The sequence below is a fragment of the Desmodus rotundus genome, chromosome 3 (assembly GCF_022682495.2).
Source record: "Desmodus rotundus isolate HL8 chromosome 3, HLdesRot8A.1, whole genome shotgun sequence".
Lineage (NCBI taxonomy): Eukaryota > Metazoa > Chordata > Mammalia > Chiroptera > Phyllostomidae > Desmodus > Desmodus rotundus.
In genome coordinates this window covers 30,352,804-30,372,197 of record NC_071389.1, presented here as the reverse complement: position 1 = coordinate 30,372,197, position 19,394 = coordinate 30,352,804, and the positions used below count along the sequence as shown (strand labels likewise).

At 46.1% G+C, this 19,394-nt stretch overlaps 1 protein-coding gene across 9 annotated transcripts in view; it reads right to left on the bottom strand.

The window, feature by feature from the left end:
• MAST2 (microtubule associated serine/threonine kinase 2) overlaps positions 1-19,394 on the bottom strand; it is a 158,895-nt gene that overhangs the window by 15,837 nt on the left and 123,664 nt on the right. For 6 of the 9 annotated variants that reach the window (XM_053920345.1, XM_053920348.1, XM_053920346.1 and 3 more), the window contains 6 exons: positions 13,976-14,051; positions 11,430-11,450; positions 9,562-9,640; positions 7,249-7,403; positions 6,838-6,913; positions 4,168-4,377 (listed from right to left, as the gene is read on the bottom strand). In XM_053920345.1, the coding sequence (XP_053776320.1) occupies positions 4,168-4,377; positions 6,838-6,913; positions 7,249-7,403; positions 9,562-9,640; positions 11,430-11,450; positions 13,976-14,051 (617 nt within the window). The remainder of the gene's footprint in view (positions 1-4,167; positions 4,378-6,837; positions 6,914-7,248; positions 7,404-9,561; positions 9,641-11,429; positions 11,451-13,975; positions 14,052-19,394) is intronic. The other 3 variants (XM_053920347.1, XM_053920349.1, XM_053920351.1) reach the window with 1 other exon arrangement.

Sequence of the window (19,394 nt, the reverse complement as noted above, 5' to 3'; positions counted from 1 at the left end):
GATAGGGGGCATCGGGGAGTCTCCCACATTGGCCAGGATGGGATGGGGAGGTTCTCGCACTGAGAGCACTAAGAGCTAGAGAGATGGGCAGATAAGGCCCAAATATGCGAAAAGCTAGCGGGATGATTGGATAGAGAAAGAAAGCCCTACCCTCCCTATCCTTACAAGACCAGGAAGGGAGATGGTCTTTGAGATGGGGGTCCACCATTCTCCCAGGTTGGCATCTGAATAAACCTCTTTCCTTTTGCACCAGAACCTGTCTCATGGGTTTGGGTTTTGCTGCCACAGGCAGCTGCACCCACTTTGTTCAGTTTCAGTAATGCAGATGAAAAAGGCATAAATGCAGGCAGTAAGAATGGAGAGAAATGGACAGATTGGGGCCATCCCGTCTACCACTTCAGGGGCAGAGGACTGAGTAGACCTGAGGGCGGACGAGCAGGAACGGAAGGTAACCGCAACTACAACTGTGGGGGGTTTCAGTGAACCCATAAACAAAATAAGGAATATAAGAAGATAAGCAGCGTAGGTGAGGATAGGTAGAGAACATAGTACACTTGGTTTTAGAGAAAAAAGTAGGTAGGCGAAAAAAGAAACGGTTTTGGACTCGCAGAGCTTGCAGTGCCTACACTAGGTACTTTCTCGGGCATTTGCTCAGCCTAGAATCCTTCTTCTTTCCTTCGGGAGCTGCTCTCCCTGCTAAGAGCCACATTTGTGTGCGTGGTATCACCTTCCCTCCCACCTCCAACAGCTGTCCAGCGTGGATTACTTTCCTAGGGATTAAAAACGGATGGAAAGACAACTGTTACTATTAGTGTGGCAGACCACATAACCTCCTCTTGCGTGAAAAGGGACGGCCATATCCACCACGGAGAGAGAGAAATAGAAGCACAGAGAAAAAGTGACGAGAGAGGGGACGAATGCTTTTTGGGCTTTCAGAGGTTCTGGTTTCTAGTGCTGGTCCCTTCGTAAGGCCTGGCTGCATTTCTGTCTTTAGTTCTCCAAGACCCACCCCTTTTATAGTTAGTTTCCTTTTCCTGCTTGAGCTACTCTGAGTTGGCTTTCTATTGCTTGTAGCTGAAGAATACTAACTGATCTGGAAAGGCAAAGTGGAGGAGTCCAATAAGCAGCTGGGAGCACGGATCTGGAGCTCAGGAGAAGAGGGAGGAGAGCAGTCACACGTGGGAATTGTCAGCAAAGGGTGGGAGAACATGAAGAAAGGAGAATGCAGAGAGGGGATGCTCAGGACGGGGCTCTGTGGAACACCCGCATTCAACAGATGCGCAGAGAAGGAACTTGTGGAGGGGCAGCAAGAACGCAAGCCTGGAAAGAACAGTGTCCTGGCAACAGGGGTGGATGAGGGGGAGGTTAAGGAGAAGCATTCATTGTGTGAAGTTCCGCAGAGAGGTGAAGAAAGATGGGGACTAAAAGGTCATAGGACACGGCAACTGGCCAATTGATTCCTTGGTGACTTCTGCCTGAAACAGTTTTAATGGAATGGTGAGAGGGGAATGTAGAAGGTAGAAGACTGAGCAGTGGATAGGTTGTAAGGAAAGAAACAGCAAATGAGGACCATTTGAAAAAAAAACAATGGCTATGAAATGAAGAGAGCGACTGGGCACTTGGTGAAATCTTGTTTATTCTTTTAGGACTTATCCCAAACATCAACTCCGGGAAGCCTCATCTAAGTCCCTGTCCCCCAACCCCCTCCCCTGCACACAAGAAAAACAAGAACTGACTGCTCCGTTTCCGTGTTCTCCCAGCTGTTTGCTCAGACCACAGGTACTATCACGTTGTCTAAAGCTAGTTGTGTCTCTGCAGCTACACTGCAGGGCCTGTGAATAGAGACGCTGGGTCTTCTTTCTTTTCTTCCCTCACATGCAAAGCCTAGCAGAGCGCCTCCTATGTAGTAGATGTTAGTCAATGTTTGCTGACTAGTGTTTGAAAATGGATGATCTTAAGCTCTGGAATAAGCCAAACCTGGTTTGGGGGTCTAGCTCTGCTACTTAAGAAACGTGTTTTCTTGGGCTGACATAGACCCTTAAGGCTTTGGTCTCCTCATCTGTAGATTTAGAGAATAGTGTTTTCCTTACAGTATTGCTTGAAGATTAAGTTGGATAAATTCAATGAGATGATGTAGTTAGTGTCTAGCATGTATAAAGTGTTCTATAAAGGACAGTAATTTTATTATTTTCAGTCTAAATCTTATCATGCCATTTCAATTTAAATCCATTCAGTGATTCCACATGGCCTTCGTGTTAAACTCTAAACTTCTCATAAGGCCCTTCAACTTTTGCTGCCTCCCCACCCCACGCCTAATGCTTCCCATTCACCTACAACTTTCCTCTGCAGGTACCCTTTACTCGAGCCACGCCAACCTACTTTATCTGCGGTCCCTGGACTGTACCAAGGCCCTTCACCCCTCGGAGAGGTTGTTTATACTGTTGCCTAGGTCTAGTAAACTCCTACTTACTCCTCAAGACTTGACTTTTCCTGAACTCACCACTTCCTCCTCTGTGCTCAGGATGAGCTTTAATTAGTGCTTGTCAATCACACTTACTATAATAAACTCAAGTGAGATAATTCCACACAGCATTCAGTCAGTGGTTGGCACACAGCACATTTAATAAATGAGAGCTGTTATTTTTACTGTAAGTATGTGCTGATGGCTCTGTAACCCTAGTCACCAGCTAGAACCTGCAAAGCACTTTGACTGCATCCCCAGGGTCCAGCAAATTAGGGAACAGAGGATGCACCAGCTCCATTTTCAGTTCTCTTCCCACTGCACCAAAAACCCGGCCCCTCGGGGCAATGAGTCTGGGGAGGTTTTGGGCAGCGCTCTGGCTACAGCATTTCAGATCGCCTTAGACGCACAAGCAACCTTGGCAGTCACGATGTTGATCCTCCACCTGATGCTGCAAATCCCTGAGTCCTACCCACCACTGGAGAACTGTGAGGTACTTTTGAACAGAAACAAATAGCTGCTAATGTTCATGAGACTTTAGCTTTCTAAGGTCATATTTATACAGGGTTTAAACTTTAGTATTCTTTTGAAATCAGGAAAAATACTTTCATAGAAGGAAATAATTTCTCATCTATTAAATCAAAACTTCCTCACTGTAACTCTTGCCCAGTGGGCTAGTGCACCTTTTAGGGGACAGAGAACAATCTGCTACCTATTACATATGAGAAATCTTCCAATATTTGACAGTGATAATCATGATGATCTTTAGTCATCCTTTTTCTAGATTCAACTATTTCCTACATTTAAAAAATTCCCTGCTCCTAATTTCGAGACTGATACACCAAAGTCCTATTTGACCATTATCACTCGGTTCTCAGCTCAGTTGATACTACACCGGAGCAAGGTCATGGGTCCGGAGGTAATAGGGGTCTGGACGGGGAAATACTCTGGTGACAGGAAGAGCCCTGAGGGCACAGGCACGTCTCCTCTCACCGAAACTGAACTAATGGTGTAATATGGGGCAACTGCGATCCGAGTGGGAAGGCCTCTGCCCGCCTTAATGGAGAGGCCGAAGGGAAAGCGAGCGCCCGAGCATGGAGCAGCGGTTAGGAACTCAGAGTCTGTCTGGTGCCGACCACCTCCGGATTACTTTACCTTTAGCCTCTCAGAGACTTTGTTCACACCAGGGAGGATCAGGTCTCTCAACGCTTAGGTCCCCACTAAAGAACTTCTTACCATGCAAGTAGAATGTCAGCAAACAGATAAGCCCATTGTGCGAGCCTTGGGCCTGCCTTCCCTTGGCTCAGGAGAAAGTTGGAAGGCTGTGCTTACACCAGTATTTCTACTAGAATAGAGCTGCCCACAGCAACGAGGCCCACTTTATGGCTTGAGTTACAAATCTAGTCAAATATCTATGAGTACTACCAAGTTGGTGCCTTGGGCAGAGTAATTGGAATTACAAGAAGAAAGGGCACACAGAACTGAGTTCTTCTGATACCAAACAGGCTTCCTCAGTGACAGAGGGGACTGATGGGGAACCCAAGTCCATCAGCACCACACTTTGGGGTGGGCCCTGCATACCAGCAAGGAGGTGGCAAGCAGGCTGAGAAGACTGGGGACACCATTAATGCCTTAATCTTGGTTTAAGACTACTAATCCACTACCACGTGGCTAATTCACCAGAGTTCCAGGACAAGGACACTCACATCTTGCAGAAGTTTCTCTAAATTCTCTTGAAGTTCGTAGAAGTACTGTGACGTGATGAGGCCGCTCTGAGATTTACCCAGGCAGTCTCGGGCCATCTCAATCACTTGATGATGAATAAAGCTCAAGGCTCCATCCGCCAAGGGCAACACGCTGTCCGGAGCGTTGGAGGAAATGAACTCTGCTAGGCGCTCTTCCATTTGTGCGGTGGCCTGGGAATAAAAATGCGAAAAGTGACACTTTCCTTCTAGTTCTAGCTCAGCTGGAGCCAAGCCTGAAGGACCCAACAACAGTCTACGGGTGGGCTCTGTAGTCCTGGTTTCCCGATGTTCTATTTGGTGCACCCTATGACTAGAGACCTGAGGGGACCACCTTCACGTCAACTCGAAACACTGTAATCGAGGCCCTCTCTCACCTGGCCTTGCCTGTGAACCCCAGCCTTGGTGGGCACGCTCTTCTGCTCTCAGGACACTGAGTGCTTGTTCTGCTTTATTATGCCGCTTCGTGCCTCTGTCCATCCATGCTGTCCCGTGTGTAGCTTTCTCACCCTGCCCGGCAAACTCCTATTCCTCCTTCTAATCTCATTTCAAACATCATCTCTCCTCTGAAAAGGTTTTTGATTCCTTCAGGCAAATCAGGGTTTTCTTTCCTCTGTGCTTCTACTGGCCCTCTCAGCTGTGTAAACTTAGTGAACGGACAGCGACAGCTTCCAAACCTACTTCTGAACTGGGAACTTCTTCAAGTCAGAGAAAACTTGATTTATCACTAGACCTTGGGACCCAACTGAGCCAAGCAGATGTTCAGAGAACGATGACTGAATGTGTGGACCTGCCTGCTCACAGGTCTGGATTCCCAGCAGAGCAGAATGGGAGTCTGGCTCAGAAGCCTCTTGGGGACCTAACTGCACAGTCATATCAAAATGACAAACGGACATCAGTTAACAAGTTCTGGCTGCCTATCTAGGTCTTGGTCTTTCTTCCTTTGCCACCAGATGGTGATTTCTGATCTCCGGTAAGTATTTGGGATGTGTGTGTAAACATATGCACACATATATATACACATGTATACACGTAGATATGGCACGCACGTGGAGGGATGGGGGACAGGGAGAGAAGGAGAGGAGTAGGGGAGGAGAGAGGAAACGGGTAGGAATTCCAACACAGCGTCTCTGACGAAACAGTCCACCTGACGCGAGTGACTTGGAGACATGCACGTAAACGTAAACGCGCGATGCGAGAACGGCAGCGCAACACCAAGTGTATGAGGAGGAGGGAACGTGCGAGATGCGTTCTAAACACCACACACTCCCAAACTTCGTTATAAAGGACAAGTGTAACCAAATGATTTCCTAGCTGTACATTGCCCCTCTTCCTCACTCTTATTCTCCACGGCTAGCCAGCACAGAGCACAGGGCACAGGGCAGCAGAGAAACAATAGCTACTACTTACTGAGTGCTCACTATGTCCTGGGCACAGTTAGGAAAGCTTAATGTCCATTCATCTTCACAAACTTCCACAAGATAGATACTCTTATTATCCCAAATCACAGGCGAGGCAAGTAAAGCTCAGAGCAGTTAAATACTCTGTCCAGGGTCATACAGGCAGTAAATGGTAAAAGCAGGTTTGAACCCAGGCAGACTGGTTCCAGAACCTGTGCTCTCGACTGCTCTGCTTCACTGTGTATGTCAAGAGGGAAGGCACATGGTTTCACACCTTTACCCTTGGCCACCCATGTGTGTCCAGCAGGCTGTACCTGAGTCTAGAAAAAGGACACTCTCTGGAGGGGCAGGGAACCACCCATGGCAGATCCTAGATACAGACAAACAGGCAGACCCAGGAAGGTCTAAACAGGGGATGCAGGAGGCTGAGGACCCCCGCTCCCTGCCGTCACGGACAGGGAGCCCACGTGAGTGTCCTGGCTCTCTGTCTGACAGAGCTGGCTGTGTCCCGCAGAAACAGGCACATCACTAGAAGGCCCAGGGTGACAGGCATGCGGTGTTCAAAAAGAAACGCAAATGGGAAGCAAGGTCCTGGCTCCACACGCAGGGAGGTTTGTGGCCAAACTGCAGAGTTGTGAAGATCGTTGCTCAACTCTCGCAGGACAGTATCCTACTTTCCTCCCTTAGCATTCTCCTGCTTGAAAACACAAACCCAGCTGTGACCTGCAGCCCACACTGCTGCTCCTTCGGCCAGCTTCCCACCATCCCAGCACATCTGTCTGTGTACTCTTCTTGTGCCCAGAAAGGAGGTGCTGCTTATGAAGTCTGCACAAATGAAGGTGCTCTCGGAGGGCAAACCCCATTCTGGGGGAACCCGGACTTGTAGGTCTTGATGCGCTTGTGAGAAACAAGGTCTCCAGTTCTTTCTTTCCCACTAATACATGGTGGATTCCTTTATGACATTTCCCTCTACATACCTCTCTCTCCGAGGAGTGGAGAAATAGAGGCCCTACAAGTACAATCCCTAAACTCACAGTCCTCTGTGCCTTCCTCTTCCCCAGCAGTCTAGAAGCCCTCGTGCCTGCATCCTCCTCCTCCTCTGGTGCCTTCTGCTCTTCTTCTTGATTACCTCTGGAGACAGCACCCCATCCCCTCACCCCAGTCTTCCCATTGGGGCTGGGGGCAGGCAGCCATCCTCAGAGGCATTACCAGTCTCCTTTAAAATGGATCTTACCTTGGGGAATCTTTCTTTGTATACATGATTCATCATTATTATTTCGTTGTCAAAGGAAACTGGGGACCGTCCAGGACTAAATAAGAAAGAAACAATTGTGTTACTTTAGTGCCATGGAACTTTTGAGAAAAAAGATGGCCATCCCCAGAAACCCTGCCCTCCCACTGTCCCCAGTACCCACGCGCTCCCACCACTTTGAGTGCTGAGGTCTAGAGCCTTCCTTATTCCTGGAGCGAGCTGCTAGCACACCCTCAGCTCAAAATGATGGCTGCCATAGATATGGTATGGCCTGAAAAACCTAAATTATTTACTATCTTGCCCTTTACAAAGTAAGTTTGCTGACTCTTGTGCTGTGCACACAAGCTGAGCTCCACAGGTCCTGGGGCTCGCTGAGTGGAGAGCACCCCTTACCTGAGGCTGCGGGAGCGGGGTCGCATGGCTGGGGACTGCCGTCCCTCCTCGTCTGGCACACTCTCTGTGCTGAAATGCTTTGTCAAAAAGTGCAGCTCATCAGCTGTGGGCTGGAAGGGCAACTGGTGTAACTTTTCCTGCGAGGAGCATGATGACTAGAAGGGAAAACGTTTAAAAAGCAGCATTAAAGGCCCATCTGAGGACAGTCCAGGAATGAAGAAGAACTGAAAAAGGCCAGGGCCGTCCCAGTCAGTGCAAACCCACAGCCAACCCAAAGTAGGCATTCTTTCCATCACTCTCTTTAGCTTCCACTGTGCGCGATCCTGTTCATCTCTGCCCCTGCAGGCCTCCCGACCTCAGAAAGCCACGACACTAGAGTCCTTCACAGGCCTGGGAGAGAATGGGACCCAGAAGGTTGTGTGATGTGAGAACACTACCCAGAAAGCTTCTTTCAGTGGCAAAAGCAGATTCTCCTACATGGAGCCTTGGCCCTCACTGAAGCTTTTGGCTAGTTGGAATGGCAAGTATTTAATAAATCATGCTTTCTGGCTTAGGAAATTGGTATGCCCAGCCTACAAATGCTGTCCCCTGATGATTTTCTCTCCCACAACCCTGGCAGAGCCCTCGGGATGGTTCAGCAATGTTTCCTTTCAGCCGTTACCCCGAGGACAACTGGCTTTGCTGAGGCCACGGAGGTTATTCCCAGACTCTGGGGAACCAAATCTGGGCAACAAAACCCAGCAGGGGAGAAAATGACTTTTAGACTTCCAAAAGATCAGACTTGACCTGAAAACAATTAAGAATGCTAAACATTGCCCAATGACTGAGATTCTAGACAGAGCCCACTGCCAGTCACAACAGACTGTTGAGGGAAGTGCGCGGTATCACTCTAGGCATTCCACAGGCGCAGCCACGGCTGCGGCAGCCGGGACCAGCGAACTCCCCGCACCCGGCAAGGCTGGCTGGCTAAGAGACCGGCACGTCTAACACCCAGGCCCAACTTCTGTTCGCCCACAGATACAGGATCTGGGCTGAAACAGCGAAATCCATGTAGTCAAACCTTCAGCGCCACACTGAGAGAACTCTGTTGCTAATGTGAGCCTCGATACCAAGTGAGAAATTAAAGATAAACTCTTTTTGGCTAACAGTGCACACTTCTCATGGAATGCTATAATAGATGAAGTTGTGAACAGCCAGTGAAAGGTCTCCACAGGGCTCTGTTTGGCCACAGTTTTTAAATGATTTGGAGAGAAATTTCAAAAAGTATCCTCAACCTAACTGCGGCTAACATGAAACAGAATTGGTAAAATATCCCACTAAAATGAGCTGGAGCGATGGATTGAGTCTATTAAAATTTGTTGAACAGAATACCTACATATCTAATATATATGACTCTACCTTAGGTCTAAAAACCACCTGTTTGAGTAAGGAATTATGGGGAAAGGAGTATTTAATAAGGAAAGATCTGAAGCTTAACAGCTTACCAAAAGACCAATGAGATCTTCGGACTAATTTAAGAGTAACACCAAGGTCAAGGGAGGAAACGACAGCCCTTTTACCTCCTTGGGATTCATGAACACAGACACACTAAGCTGAGAGGCCTGAGGAGTGGTGGAAGGGGGTGGGGGGAGTGGCCTGATGTTACATGGCCTGCAAAGCCTAAAATACTTACCACTTGGCCCTTCACAGAAGTTTCCCAACCCTGTCACCCTAACTTTAATTAAGAGTTGCTTAATGAGGAAGACTCATTTTAGGGTCACTTCTGCATGGTAGAAATGAGGACATTTGTTGTGTTTTTAGAGAAGGGCTCAGCTTTTTTGCTGAGACACATCATGTAACAATCATCCTTCCGTTCTTTTTTGAAAGGAAAAGGTGAAAAAGGAGGAGGGAATACCAAGCCTTTGGGACATCAAAGGGGTTATCTGCTCTGTGTTGCAGTCCTAGAAATCAGGTGGGGAGAATAAGGGAACCGTGCTTAGGAGCCCCACTGCCCGGTCTCACTAGCAAAGCAGAACTCCTTCCTTAAGCCCGCCTAATTCCACTAGGAATAACTGATGCCCAGAGAGCATGCTGGCTAATTCTTTCCCAAGGCATTTTTGTTTTTTAAATGGATCTGGCTAAGGCTGTTTTTTAAATGGACCTGGCCACCAGTCCTCTGTCCCACTCAGCCTTATCCCTAAGCAACCTCTTTGTGTTTGGCTTTAGAGGAAAAGTTGAGAATCATTTTGCAACATTGCAGGGATAGACAACAATAATTTGTAGGGGATTATTTCCTAAGGATGAGGAGGTACGACCTCAGATTTGGCTACTTACTGAGACAGTAGAGCTAGGAGTATTGGTTCCATAGCCTGAAGAAGGTAAAGACGCCAAAGACCAGCGCCGCCCATCGGTCCTATGTAAGAAAAGACTGTTAGGCAGTTTCTGCAGGACCCCACCTTGAGCCTGGGACCTGCCCATATTTCCATCAGTATTGTTTTGGGTAGTTGGTTGACTTTCTTGTCTCAAGACAGCACTGCTTAGTCTAGTGCGTGCTTTCACGTCTCTCTCCTACACGGGCCTATTGTGCATTTTCCACCGTAAAGATAGACATCTCTGACTACAAAAGAGTTCGTGACTTTGATTACTCTGGTAACAGAAGAGAACACCTGTTAAACAATACTGTTGTTTTGGAATAAAAATCTTTAAACTCCCAACTTAATCACTTTGGAGAAGCAATGACAGAGGATACCAGCTAAAGGCACCATCACAAGGAGAGGACTGCCACTGAAAGGCAGCTCTTCTGTCTTTTGAAGGCTCCATGTGAAGGGCTCTCTGGTCTTCCCCAGGCCACCGGGTTGACCACCATCTGGGTCTCAGTATGAATCAATCAGTGGGTAATAGTCAAAGGCTACCTAGGCTCCAGTGGGACCCACAAAACCAGTGTTTGAGAATGTGTGCCAAAGAGTGACAGTAATTTATGAAACAGGAGCGAGGTGGCATAGCCTCTGTTGTACACGAGGCGTTGGGGGCAGGCTTCCTGCTGCTCTTGGGAGGATGCCCCCTTAAGGTCTCATCACGGACAACCACAGTTATGTGCCTTGTGAAAAACAAGAAAGATCAAGCAGCTATCTGGTTTGAAGCTTTTATAACATGGACAGGTGATTCTTTCCTGGACTCTGGATGTGCTGTAACACAAGTGTTCTTTCTTGTGGAGCTTGGGCGTATAGCCTGCTCTGGTTGAAGTTCAAGAAAAACTCCTTTGCTGCTACCCACAGAACCTTAGGACATTAGCAACGGAGGACCTTTAGGAGTTACGTTCAATAACCTCAGTCTCAGAGAAAACACTAAGACCCAGAGATTTGGGTGATTTGTTTCAGGCTTCACAGTGAAGGGGGGTGGAGGGAGAAAGGGAGAGGAAGGAGAAAAAAGAGGAATCAATCTTTTTAGGGCTTCTTCCTTTGAAGTCCCCTCCCCTCCCCCCAATACCTAGCAGCTTTTCCTCCTACGTTCTGTAAGGGGCAGCCCGGGTTCCATGCCACATGCACATGACTCCAACTCCATGCCACCCAGGCAGCCAGCTCTGCTGGAACCTAGTCTCTGAGGCAAAGAAATGTCCAGGAGACCGCTCAGACATGAGGTTCTTTCCGACCTCTCTGCTGAGTCCTGAGTCCTGGGAGCTCTACACAAGAGAGCGAGTCAACCAGGACAGCAAAGATGGACCAGTCTAACTTGGGGAGGGATTTCCCGAACCCTTGTCAAATACACCTTCTCACAGGTGATGTTTCCTCCTTTAGTTAGAAATGGAAACCACTCGCATAGCAACTTTTTTTTTTTTGTAAACTGAAGAGCAGGGACAACCAGAGTCATAAAGAAATGCCACTAAAGGATGTTTGCATTTCCTCTGCCTGGTCACCTCTCTGGGCAACTGAGGAAAGTTGTGGGAATGAGGATGACTTGTCCCTAGGCGCAGAAGCCTTAAACTATTTAGCAATTCCTGCCTCCAAACATATGAGCTCTGAGCCTTGGTTCCAGCAGGTGGAGGGGGTTCTCTCAGGGCCTCTCTGCTAGTTACAAAAGGCCAAGTGTTTCTATCCACAGTCAGAGAAGACTCATCACAATCAGTTCTCACCACGCACAAAACCATTGTGTCTGGCCATGCATAGCAGTTTCCCAGCCCCTCGCCCCACCTCGTCCGTTATTACCTGTCTGCTCTGTGGCCATGGCTGTAGTGAAAAGACACACATTATAGTGAGAATCAAAGGAATCTGGACAGACTGATTTGTTTGGCCCCTGGCATTTGGTCGAGTTTGGCAAAGGTGATCTTTCTGTTTAGAAATTTGTGGAGTTTGAAGTAAAATTGTGGGACTCACAGGTCTATCATTAAATCTGTGTTTTGTGTGATATTCCAAACTAATGTGATCCTATAAGGCTCAAGCCTGACCTCAGTAATCAAGGAAACACAATTTTTAGGTACTTTGGCAGGGCTGAATCTTCCTTTCCCACCCACCCATACTTAGCTGCTTTTCCTACTGTGTCCTCTTATAAGAGGACAGCCCAGGGTTCCGTGACCCATGCCTATGTCTCAAACTTAAAGCCACCCAGCACAGACCTGTTTGGATCTCAGTGGTAAAAAGCTCCTGGCTGACCCTACTCCAAAAGCCCAGGGAATGAAGTAGATACAAGGGCACCAGTGGAACATACTATTCCGGCTGCCTGGAATGGTCCACGCACCTGTGTCCTCATTCCCAACGTGGCAGCCTCTTTCTTATCCTTCATATCTTATAGCCTGAAAGTCAGTCCTCCAGAGAGGCCTTCTATTGTTCACGCAGTGTAGACCCTCCAGCCCCATTCCCCTCCTACACTTTCACGTAGCCTCATGTTCTTTCCCTGCCTGGGAGTCGTCACAGTTTCCAACTACGTATTTGCCTGTTTGCTTGTTCATTATTCTTCCGCACCACTCACTCGCCAATAAGCACCGACTGAGTGCTCATTACAGACCAGGAGATACAGTTTTAAGCATATTAAGGTATCTCTATTAAAGGTACTTTTATTATGGTTGAGGGGAAATAGAAAATAAGCGAATAATAAAGTGTCAGGTATTGGACAGTACTAGCTTGAAAATTAAAACGGACCATTTGATGAAGAATGATTCCTTGGGCCTCCTTAGTATCACATGGTTCGGGAAGGCCTCTGGAGCTGACATTTAAGACATTAGAGATGAGAAATGAAAGGCAAGAATGAGTTAACTAGGGGAAGACCCGAGGGAACAGCATTACTTACAAAAGGAACAACGGCTCCACAGAGGAGCTATTGTTCCTAAATCTATTAAGTTTCTAAATCTATTAAGTTTCAAGAAAGTAGGAGTTCTATCTGTATAAATAAGTACCCAGTGCAGTGCCTGGGAATACTGTGTGCTCAGCGAACATTTACTGAGGGAGTGGGAAGTGACTTGATGCCACTTATCGAGATCAGTCACAGGCCTTGCTGTCCCAGCTCAGACCTAATCTGAGGCTACAGTTCACACGTAGTCAAGGCAGGGAGTTTGGGATGAGTAAGACTTTCCAGCTGGGCTGGAAAAACAAATGCACCAATACAGCATATTCGTATACTGTCACGGGCTCCTACTCGGATCCTCGGTTAGCTAAGTGGAAGTTACTCAGAGGAGACACGAGTCCTTGAAACAAACTCAGATAACATTTGTGCAGAACAAGGTAACTGGCTCAGAAGGGGCACCCAAATCAGTCACCAAACTTCTCCCAACCTGTCCATGTCTTTTCAGCTACACAGAACTCTAAAGGGGAAAGGGATGGTTTGCTTCTGTGTTGTCATTTGAATAGTAAGTTGACACTATTTCAAAGAATCTGCACTTTTTCTATTATCTCTTTTTAACAAGCAGTCTAAGTGTAGAATTTGGGTCAAGCTGCATGCATCATTCTCTATTCATTAAACCTGTTTAGCACACGAGGTTATTTTTTCCCAATCTGGAGCCATGATTTTTTCAAAGTCTTAATGCCAGAGACTGACTCTAGCCGAGTATTTTTTAAAAATTGTTCTAAAAAGTAAATCATTTGTCTGTGGAGTCTTGGCGTGTGCTTTGGGTGGACTCATGTCAGCCAGCGTGGTGCTCCTCCAGAAGCCAGGCGACGCCCCGGCAATGGGCTGAGCCGTCGGGATTGCCCCCATGTGCCAGAGAGAAACTTGTAGCACTTCCAGAGACTTGAAAGGTGAGGAAGAATATAAGCCCCGCTCTATAATGCACCAAATCTTTCTAAATGCACGGGAAAATAAGTCAAGACCTGGTAGTCTCTTTATTCCCAAGGACAGTAGGCATATAAGGCTCGTTCCAGCTCCTTGGGACTGGCTGAGTTAGAGGAGTAAAGGTATATCTTTGGGTCCTCCTGGGAAGAAACCCATTTTTTCCCCTCATTGATCACGCTAGGAATAGCTCTCCATCGAGAGTATAATGTTTTGGCATACGCCCCTCAGGAAAACGCGGGACGTGTGCTTAGAATTATAAAAATAAATCCACACATAACATCGATTTGCCCACCCAAACATTCAAATGCAATACCTAGAGCATAGGGAAAGCAGAACTTGAACCTAGGCGAGGAAGGCAGGAAAGAGTTTTGGTAGTTGGTGGCCAAGGTAACACACTTGGGAGGGCAGTCAGAGGAGGACACTGATGTTAACGGCCACTCACACAAGTGCCGCACACACTAGCCAAACGGGAGGCTTTCCATCAACTTACCTGCGGGCTGGAACAAAGGAAAAGTGAGCGGGTGCGTTTGGAGAGAAATTCCGGGGGCTGTCCAAAGGGCTGTTACCTGAGGGAAGGAAAGTGAACCCTTTGTGAGGTTTGTTTCTGAGGAGAGGAGGGTTAAGACAACCTTTAGGGAAGAAATCTGCTCCTAGCATCGGCAATTAGCACACAGGGTTATTTTTTCAGGCCCACCATAGTTTCATGATTCTCTTTGTAGAAGATTGTCAGCCCATAGGTTTCTCCTTTGTTCCCAAGTTGCGTTTAACCATCTGTCTCCCAAATATCCATTCTAGATGCACTAGTGACTTGCCAATTTCTTGCCCTCCTAGGAACACCGCAGGTTCCAATATGTCTAGTTGAGTTAACTCAACTTCCAATGGCTTGAAGAACTCATTCAGTACCAAAGGCATGACCAAATACTCAAACATTCCTCAAAGGGCACCAGGTCTCCTGGTCCAAAAGTCTCTTACACATAATCTCTGCACACTGCGTCCAAGGGGCTAACCCAGAAACATGTGTGCTTAAGGGAAACTGAAGTTCCCAGGTGGGGACTTAGTAGAGCAGTGTTCCTTCAAATAGTCCATACACAAGGCCTCCAAGTCTGCCCAGCAGACTTAGTGTAGGAATTATTCTCATCTCTTTATTAGTTTTCACATGTACCCTGTAACTTGCTAACTTACAGCTCAGAAACTTTGAGCAAAATTGGGTGCTTAGCTTTGCACTAGTCACAACAGTTCTGGAAGTGAAGCCTGCCATACTTCTCTGATCTAACTTCCAACTGGGGGCTGGTTATTAGGAGTTCCTAGCTGGCAGGAGCTATCAATGTGTTCCTGTCTAAAAGGCCACGATGTGCTGGCTACATGGCCAATCCCTGTTCACTTCCTCACTTCTGTGCGCCACTCTGCGCACCAACACGGTCTATGAGAAACTGCAGCTACCCAGCTCAGAGGCATGGCAGTTCAGCACGCCTTGGCTTGTTCTCCTATAGCTGCTTCCTGAATAGGGGGTGGATGTTCCAAGGCACCACGAAGCTGCCCAGGTGCTCTCCATCCTCTCCATCCAACAAGGTCTGGTAGCACTTAGTATTTTTCTGTATTGACCCAGGAAAAAACCAGCCTCGCGCACAATGCCAAACAACCCTATGCAGCAATCTTTGCCAACTACGTAAAGGCACTCTCGTTGGGAGAACTAATTAAGAAACAGAAGAAATATTTGAAATAATGACTGAGAATTTCCTCAAATTAATGTCAGAAACCAAACTACAGATCCAGAAAGCTTGGAGAACACCAAGCAGGATTAAATGGGGAAAAAAAGAAAAAGGTAAGAATTATACCCAACTTCTCAAAAACCATGCAAGCAAGAAGAGAGTAAAATACTTAGTGCTAAGGAGGGGGGGAACCCCACTAACATAAAGTTCTGTACCCTGTAAAATTATTTTTCAGGTGTGAAGGAGGAATAAACACTTTTTAAACAAAAATTCAGGGCATTTGTTGCCGGTGGACCTGCCTTAAAGGAAATGCTAAGAGTTCTGAGAAAAGGAAAGTAATATAGGTCAGAATTCAGATATACATATTGAAAGGAATTAGTGCGGGTAAAATGAAAACTTTGATTCTTTTTCATATTATTCAGAATAATAACAGCAACAATGTATTTTATTATGTATGCTTGTGTGTGTGTGTGTGTGTGTGTGTGTCTCGGTTCCTATGTATAAGTGAAATGAACGCCTGCAATGATACAAAAGACAGGAGGGAGTGATATAGGTAGATGGCCTGGCCAGCTCCGTAGTAAGTGAGGGGTTGTAGAAAACACCAGAGGTGGCAGAGGTAAAGCTGAGCACAGCGTGTGACACCCCTGGGCTGAGACTTGGAGGGAAAAGCACTCCCACTCCCCTCAGGAACCTGGTGGAAGGGGCGGGGCAGGGGTGCAGATCTGCCAGTCTAGCTTGAAAAAAGGATGGGATTGGGGAGGGAGACTGGACCCTTCTGGAACACAAGGATTTGGGGCTGGGAGATTTAAATGAAGGACAGGGAGAAACATGTGGTTCTTCTTCCCCTGGAACCTGCAATCCAGGCATGTGCCCTCACCAGAAATTGAACAGGCAACCTTTAGCTTTGTGGGATGACGCCCAACCAACTGAGCCACACTGGTCAGGACAACGAAGTCATTTTAAATATAAAGATACAGATAGATTAAAAATAAATAAAGATATATGAACACTAATCAAAAGAACATTGATTGGAGTAGTTATATTAATTTTGAACAGAGAAGACTTCAGAGCAACAAAGGTTATCAGGATAAAGAGGGGCATCATGTAATGATAAAGGGGTCAATACTCCAGGATGACATAACCTTTAATGTGCAGATGCCTATCAACAGAGCTTCAAACTGTTAGAACAGCAAGGAGAAATAATGAACCCACTTTTATAGTCAGAAACTTCAGTGTCCCTCTATCAGAAATGGACAGATCCAGCAGGCACAACATCAGTAAGGACAGAGTTGAACTCTATAGCACCATCAATCAACTGGATATAAGTGACATCTATAGACTACTCCATCCAATGACGACAGAATACACATTCTTCTCGAGCTCGTATGGAATACTCACCATAAAATCCACATTCTGGGCCATAAAACACACCTTAACAAATTTAGAAGAATGGCGATCATACAATGTCTGCTTTCAAATGAAATTAAATGAGTAATCGATAACAGAAAGATGACCGAAAAATCCCAAAACACTTGGAGATTAAACAACACACTTAGAAATAACACATGGGTCAAAGAAGAAATCCCGAGAAATTAAACAGTATTTTGGACTAAATGTAAAAGTGAAAATACAACATATCAACATCTGTGGAATGCAGCAAAACACAGCTTAGAGAGGAATTTACAGCATTAAATGCATATATTAGAAAAGAAGATCTAAAATTAATCATCTAAGCCTCTACCTGAAGAAACCAGAAGAAGGTCCTAGCTCGTGTGGCTCAGTGCATTGAGTGCAGGCTTGTGAACCAAAAGGTCACTGGTTCAATTCCCAGTCAGGGCACATGCCTGGTTGTAAGCCAGGTCCCCATTTAAAAATAGGCAAAGAATCTGAACAGACATCTCATCAAAGAAGATATACAGAAGGCAAGTAAGCATATGAAAAGATGTCCAACATCATACGTCATTAGAGATACGCAAATTAAAACAAGCAGATACCACTACAAACCTATCGGAATGGTCAAATTCCAAAACATGGACAGCACCAAATGCTGGTGAGGCTGTAGAACAATAGAAATGTTCATTTGTTGCTGGTGTGAATATAAATGGTACAGCCACTTTGGAGGACTATTTAGCAGTTTCTTTCAAAACTAAGCAAACCCTTAACCGTATGATCCAGCAATCATGTTCCTTGGTATTTACCCAAATGTACCGAAAACTTAAGTCCGCACAAACATCTGCACACAGAGATTTACATCAGCTTTCTGCATAATTTTCAAAACTCGGAAGTCGCGAAGATGTCCTTGACTGGGCGAGGGGGTAAACTGGTACATCCAGACAAGAGAATGTTATTCAGAGCTGGAAAGAAGTTATCCAGCTGTGATAAGACATGGAGGAATCTTAACTGTATACTACTAAGAGAAATGAACCAACTTGAAAAGGCTACATCCTGTATGATTCCAACTACCATATGACATTCTGGAAAAGGCAAAACTATGGAGACAGTGAAGAGATTAGTGGGTGCCAGAGGTTGAGCAAGTGAGATATGAACAGACAGAGCACAGAGAATATTTAGGACAGTGAAACTATCTGTATGACAATACGATGGTAGATACATATCATTATACACTTGTCAAAATCCATAAAATATACAAACCTACCAAGAGTGGACCCTCATGTAAACTATGGATTTGGGATAATAATGACGTGGCAATGCAGGTTCATCAGCTGTAACAAATGTGTCACTCTGGTTCGGGATAAAGATAATAACTGTGCATGTATGGTGAGAAGGAATACAGGAACCCCCTGTACTTTCTGCTCATTTTTGCTGTGAACCTAAAACTACTCTAAAAAGCAAAATTTATTAATTAAAAACAACAACAATAATTAACTAGAAAGATTCCATTTCCAGAATGGCTAAGTGCCTCCTGAACTGACTTACTGTATTTGTAATCTACTTACATATAGTAAATATTTAATATTGAACTGAACTGTGTAAAATAAGCGGGCTAATTTTCACATCAATAGGTGTCATATTATTCAACAGATTCCAGACTTTAAAGTGAAATGACGAAGTCGTGGAACACCCTGAAGACCCAAGTACCAAGATCTGTGAGACCTGAGGACATGACGATGTGAGGTTTGGTCTGTGTGGGGCAGTCAGTGCTGCCTTTCTCACCAGCCAGGTAGGTACAGGGTCTATGTCCACGAACTGGGCTTTTAAACCAATTCTTTCTCCCTTGATCTGAGGTCTGCCTGGATTTTCTGCAGTGACTGAGGAGAGATAATAATGATAGCTAACATTTATGATGATAATAACTGAGCATGTTTCAGATATCAACTCAAAGCTAGAGTCCAGAGACCCAGGTAGGCTGAAAAGGCCAGATGATGTTCTCAATCAAAGCCACTTGAGCAGGGAAGATTTAGTCCCAAACTGTAACTGCCAGGAATCTAAATAGAGAGATAATCATCTCAGAGAGGAGCAGCCAGCAGTAATTACTGCCCAGGACTCATGTTACAGTTGGGAACTATGTACAAGGTCTAGATGTGCTAGATTTACTTCTATATGCTCAAAAGGCCAGGTCGCATATATGCTGAGTTTTCACAAAGTTCCAGGGTAGAATACGCTATCTGAGCTACCGTATAACCCAGTTAATGTGGGGGGCTAGGTACCTAAGCACAGTAAGATCTTTGCTTTGAGGGCCAAGTATGTCTTCAGTTCCCTGGCTTCTCCTCCTGTGCTCTTGGTGGTGTCTTCTAATGTAATAGTTAGTGTTTGAGAGTTTAACTGATTCTTGGGAAAGGGCCACGAGCACACCGAATAACCGGATCTGGGCCCAGGAAAGTGAGACCCTTCTACCAAGGACAACGATCAATTTCAGAATCACCAGACTCTCAAGGGGCTCCAACAACTACGCCTCACTTTCTCTCTCCCAAAGACACAGTAACTGTGAGCAAAGAGACAAACCCAAATGGAACACACCTGTCTTTGTTTCGCTGCTTTGGTACTCTTTTACTGCCCAAAGACAGACAAGGCCCATGGCTTACCAAATCAGGCAGCCAGCTCTGAATGGCTTCCTGTGGTTTCGAGTCTGCTCCACCTCCCTTACACCTAGGTCTGGAACTTCCACTGCAAACAGGGTAGCAATGAACAGTACAGCAGTGCAGGCATCCCTTCAACACCCGACTTGCCTCATCTGGCTCC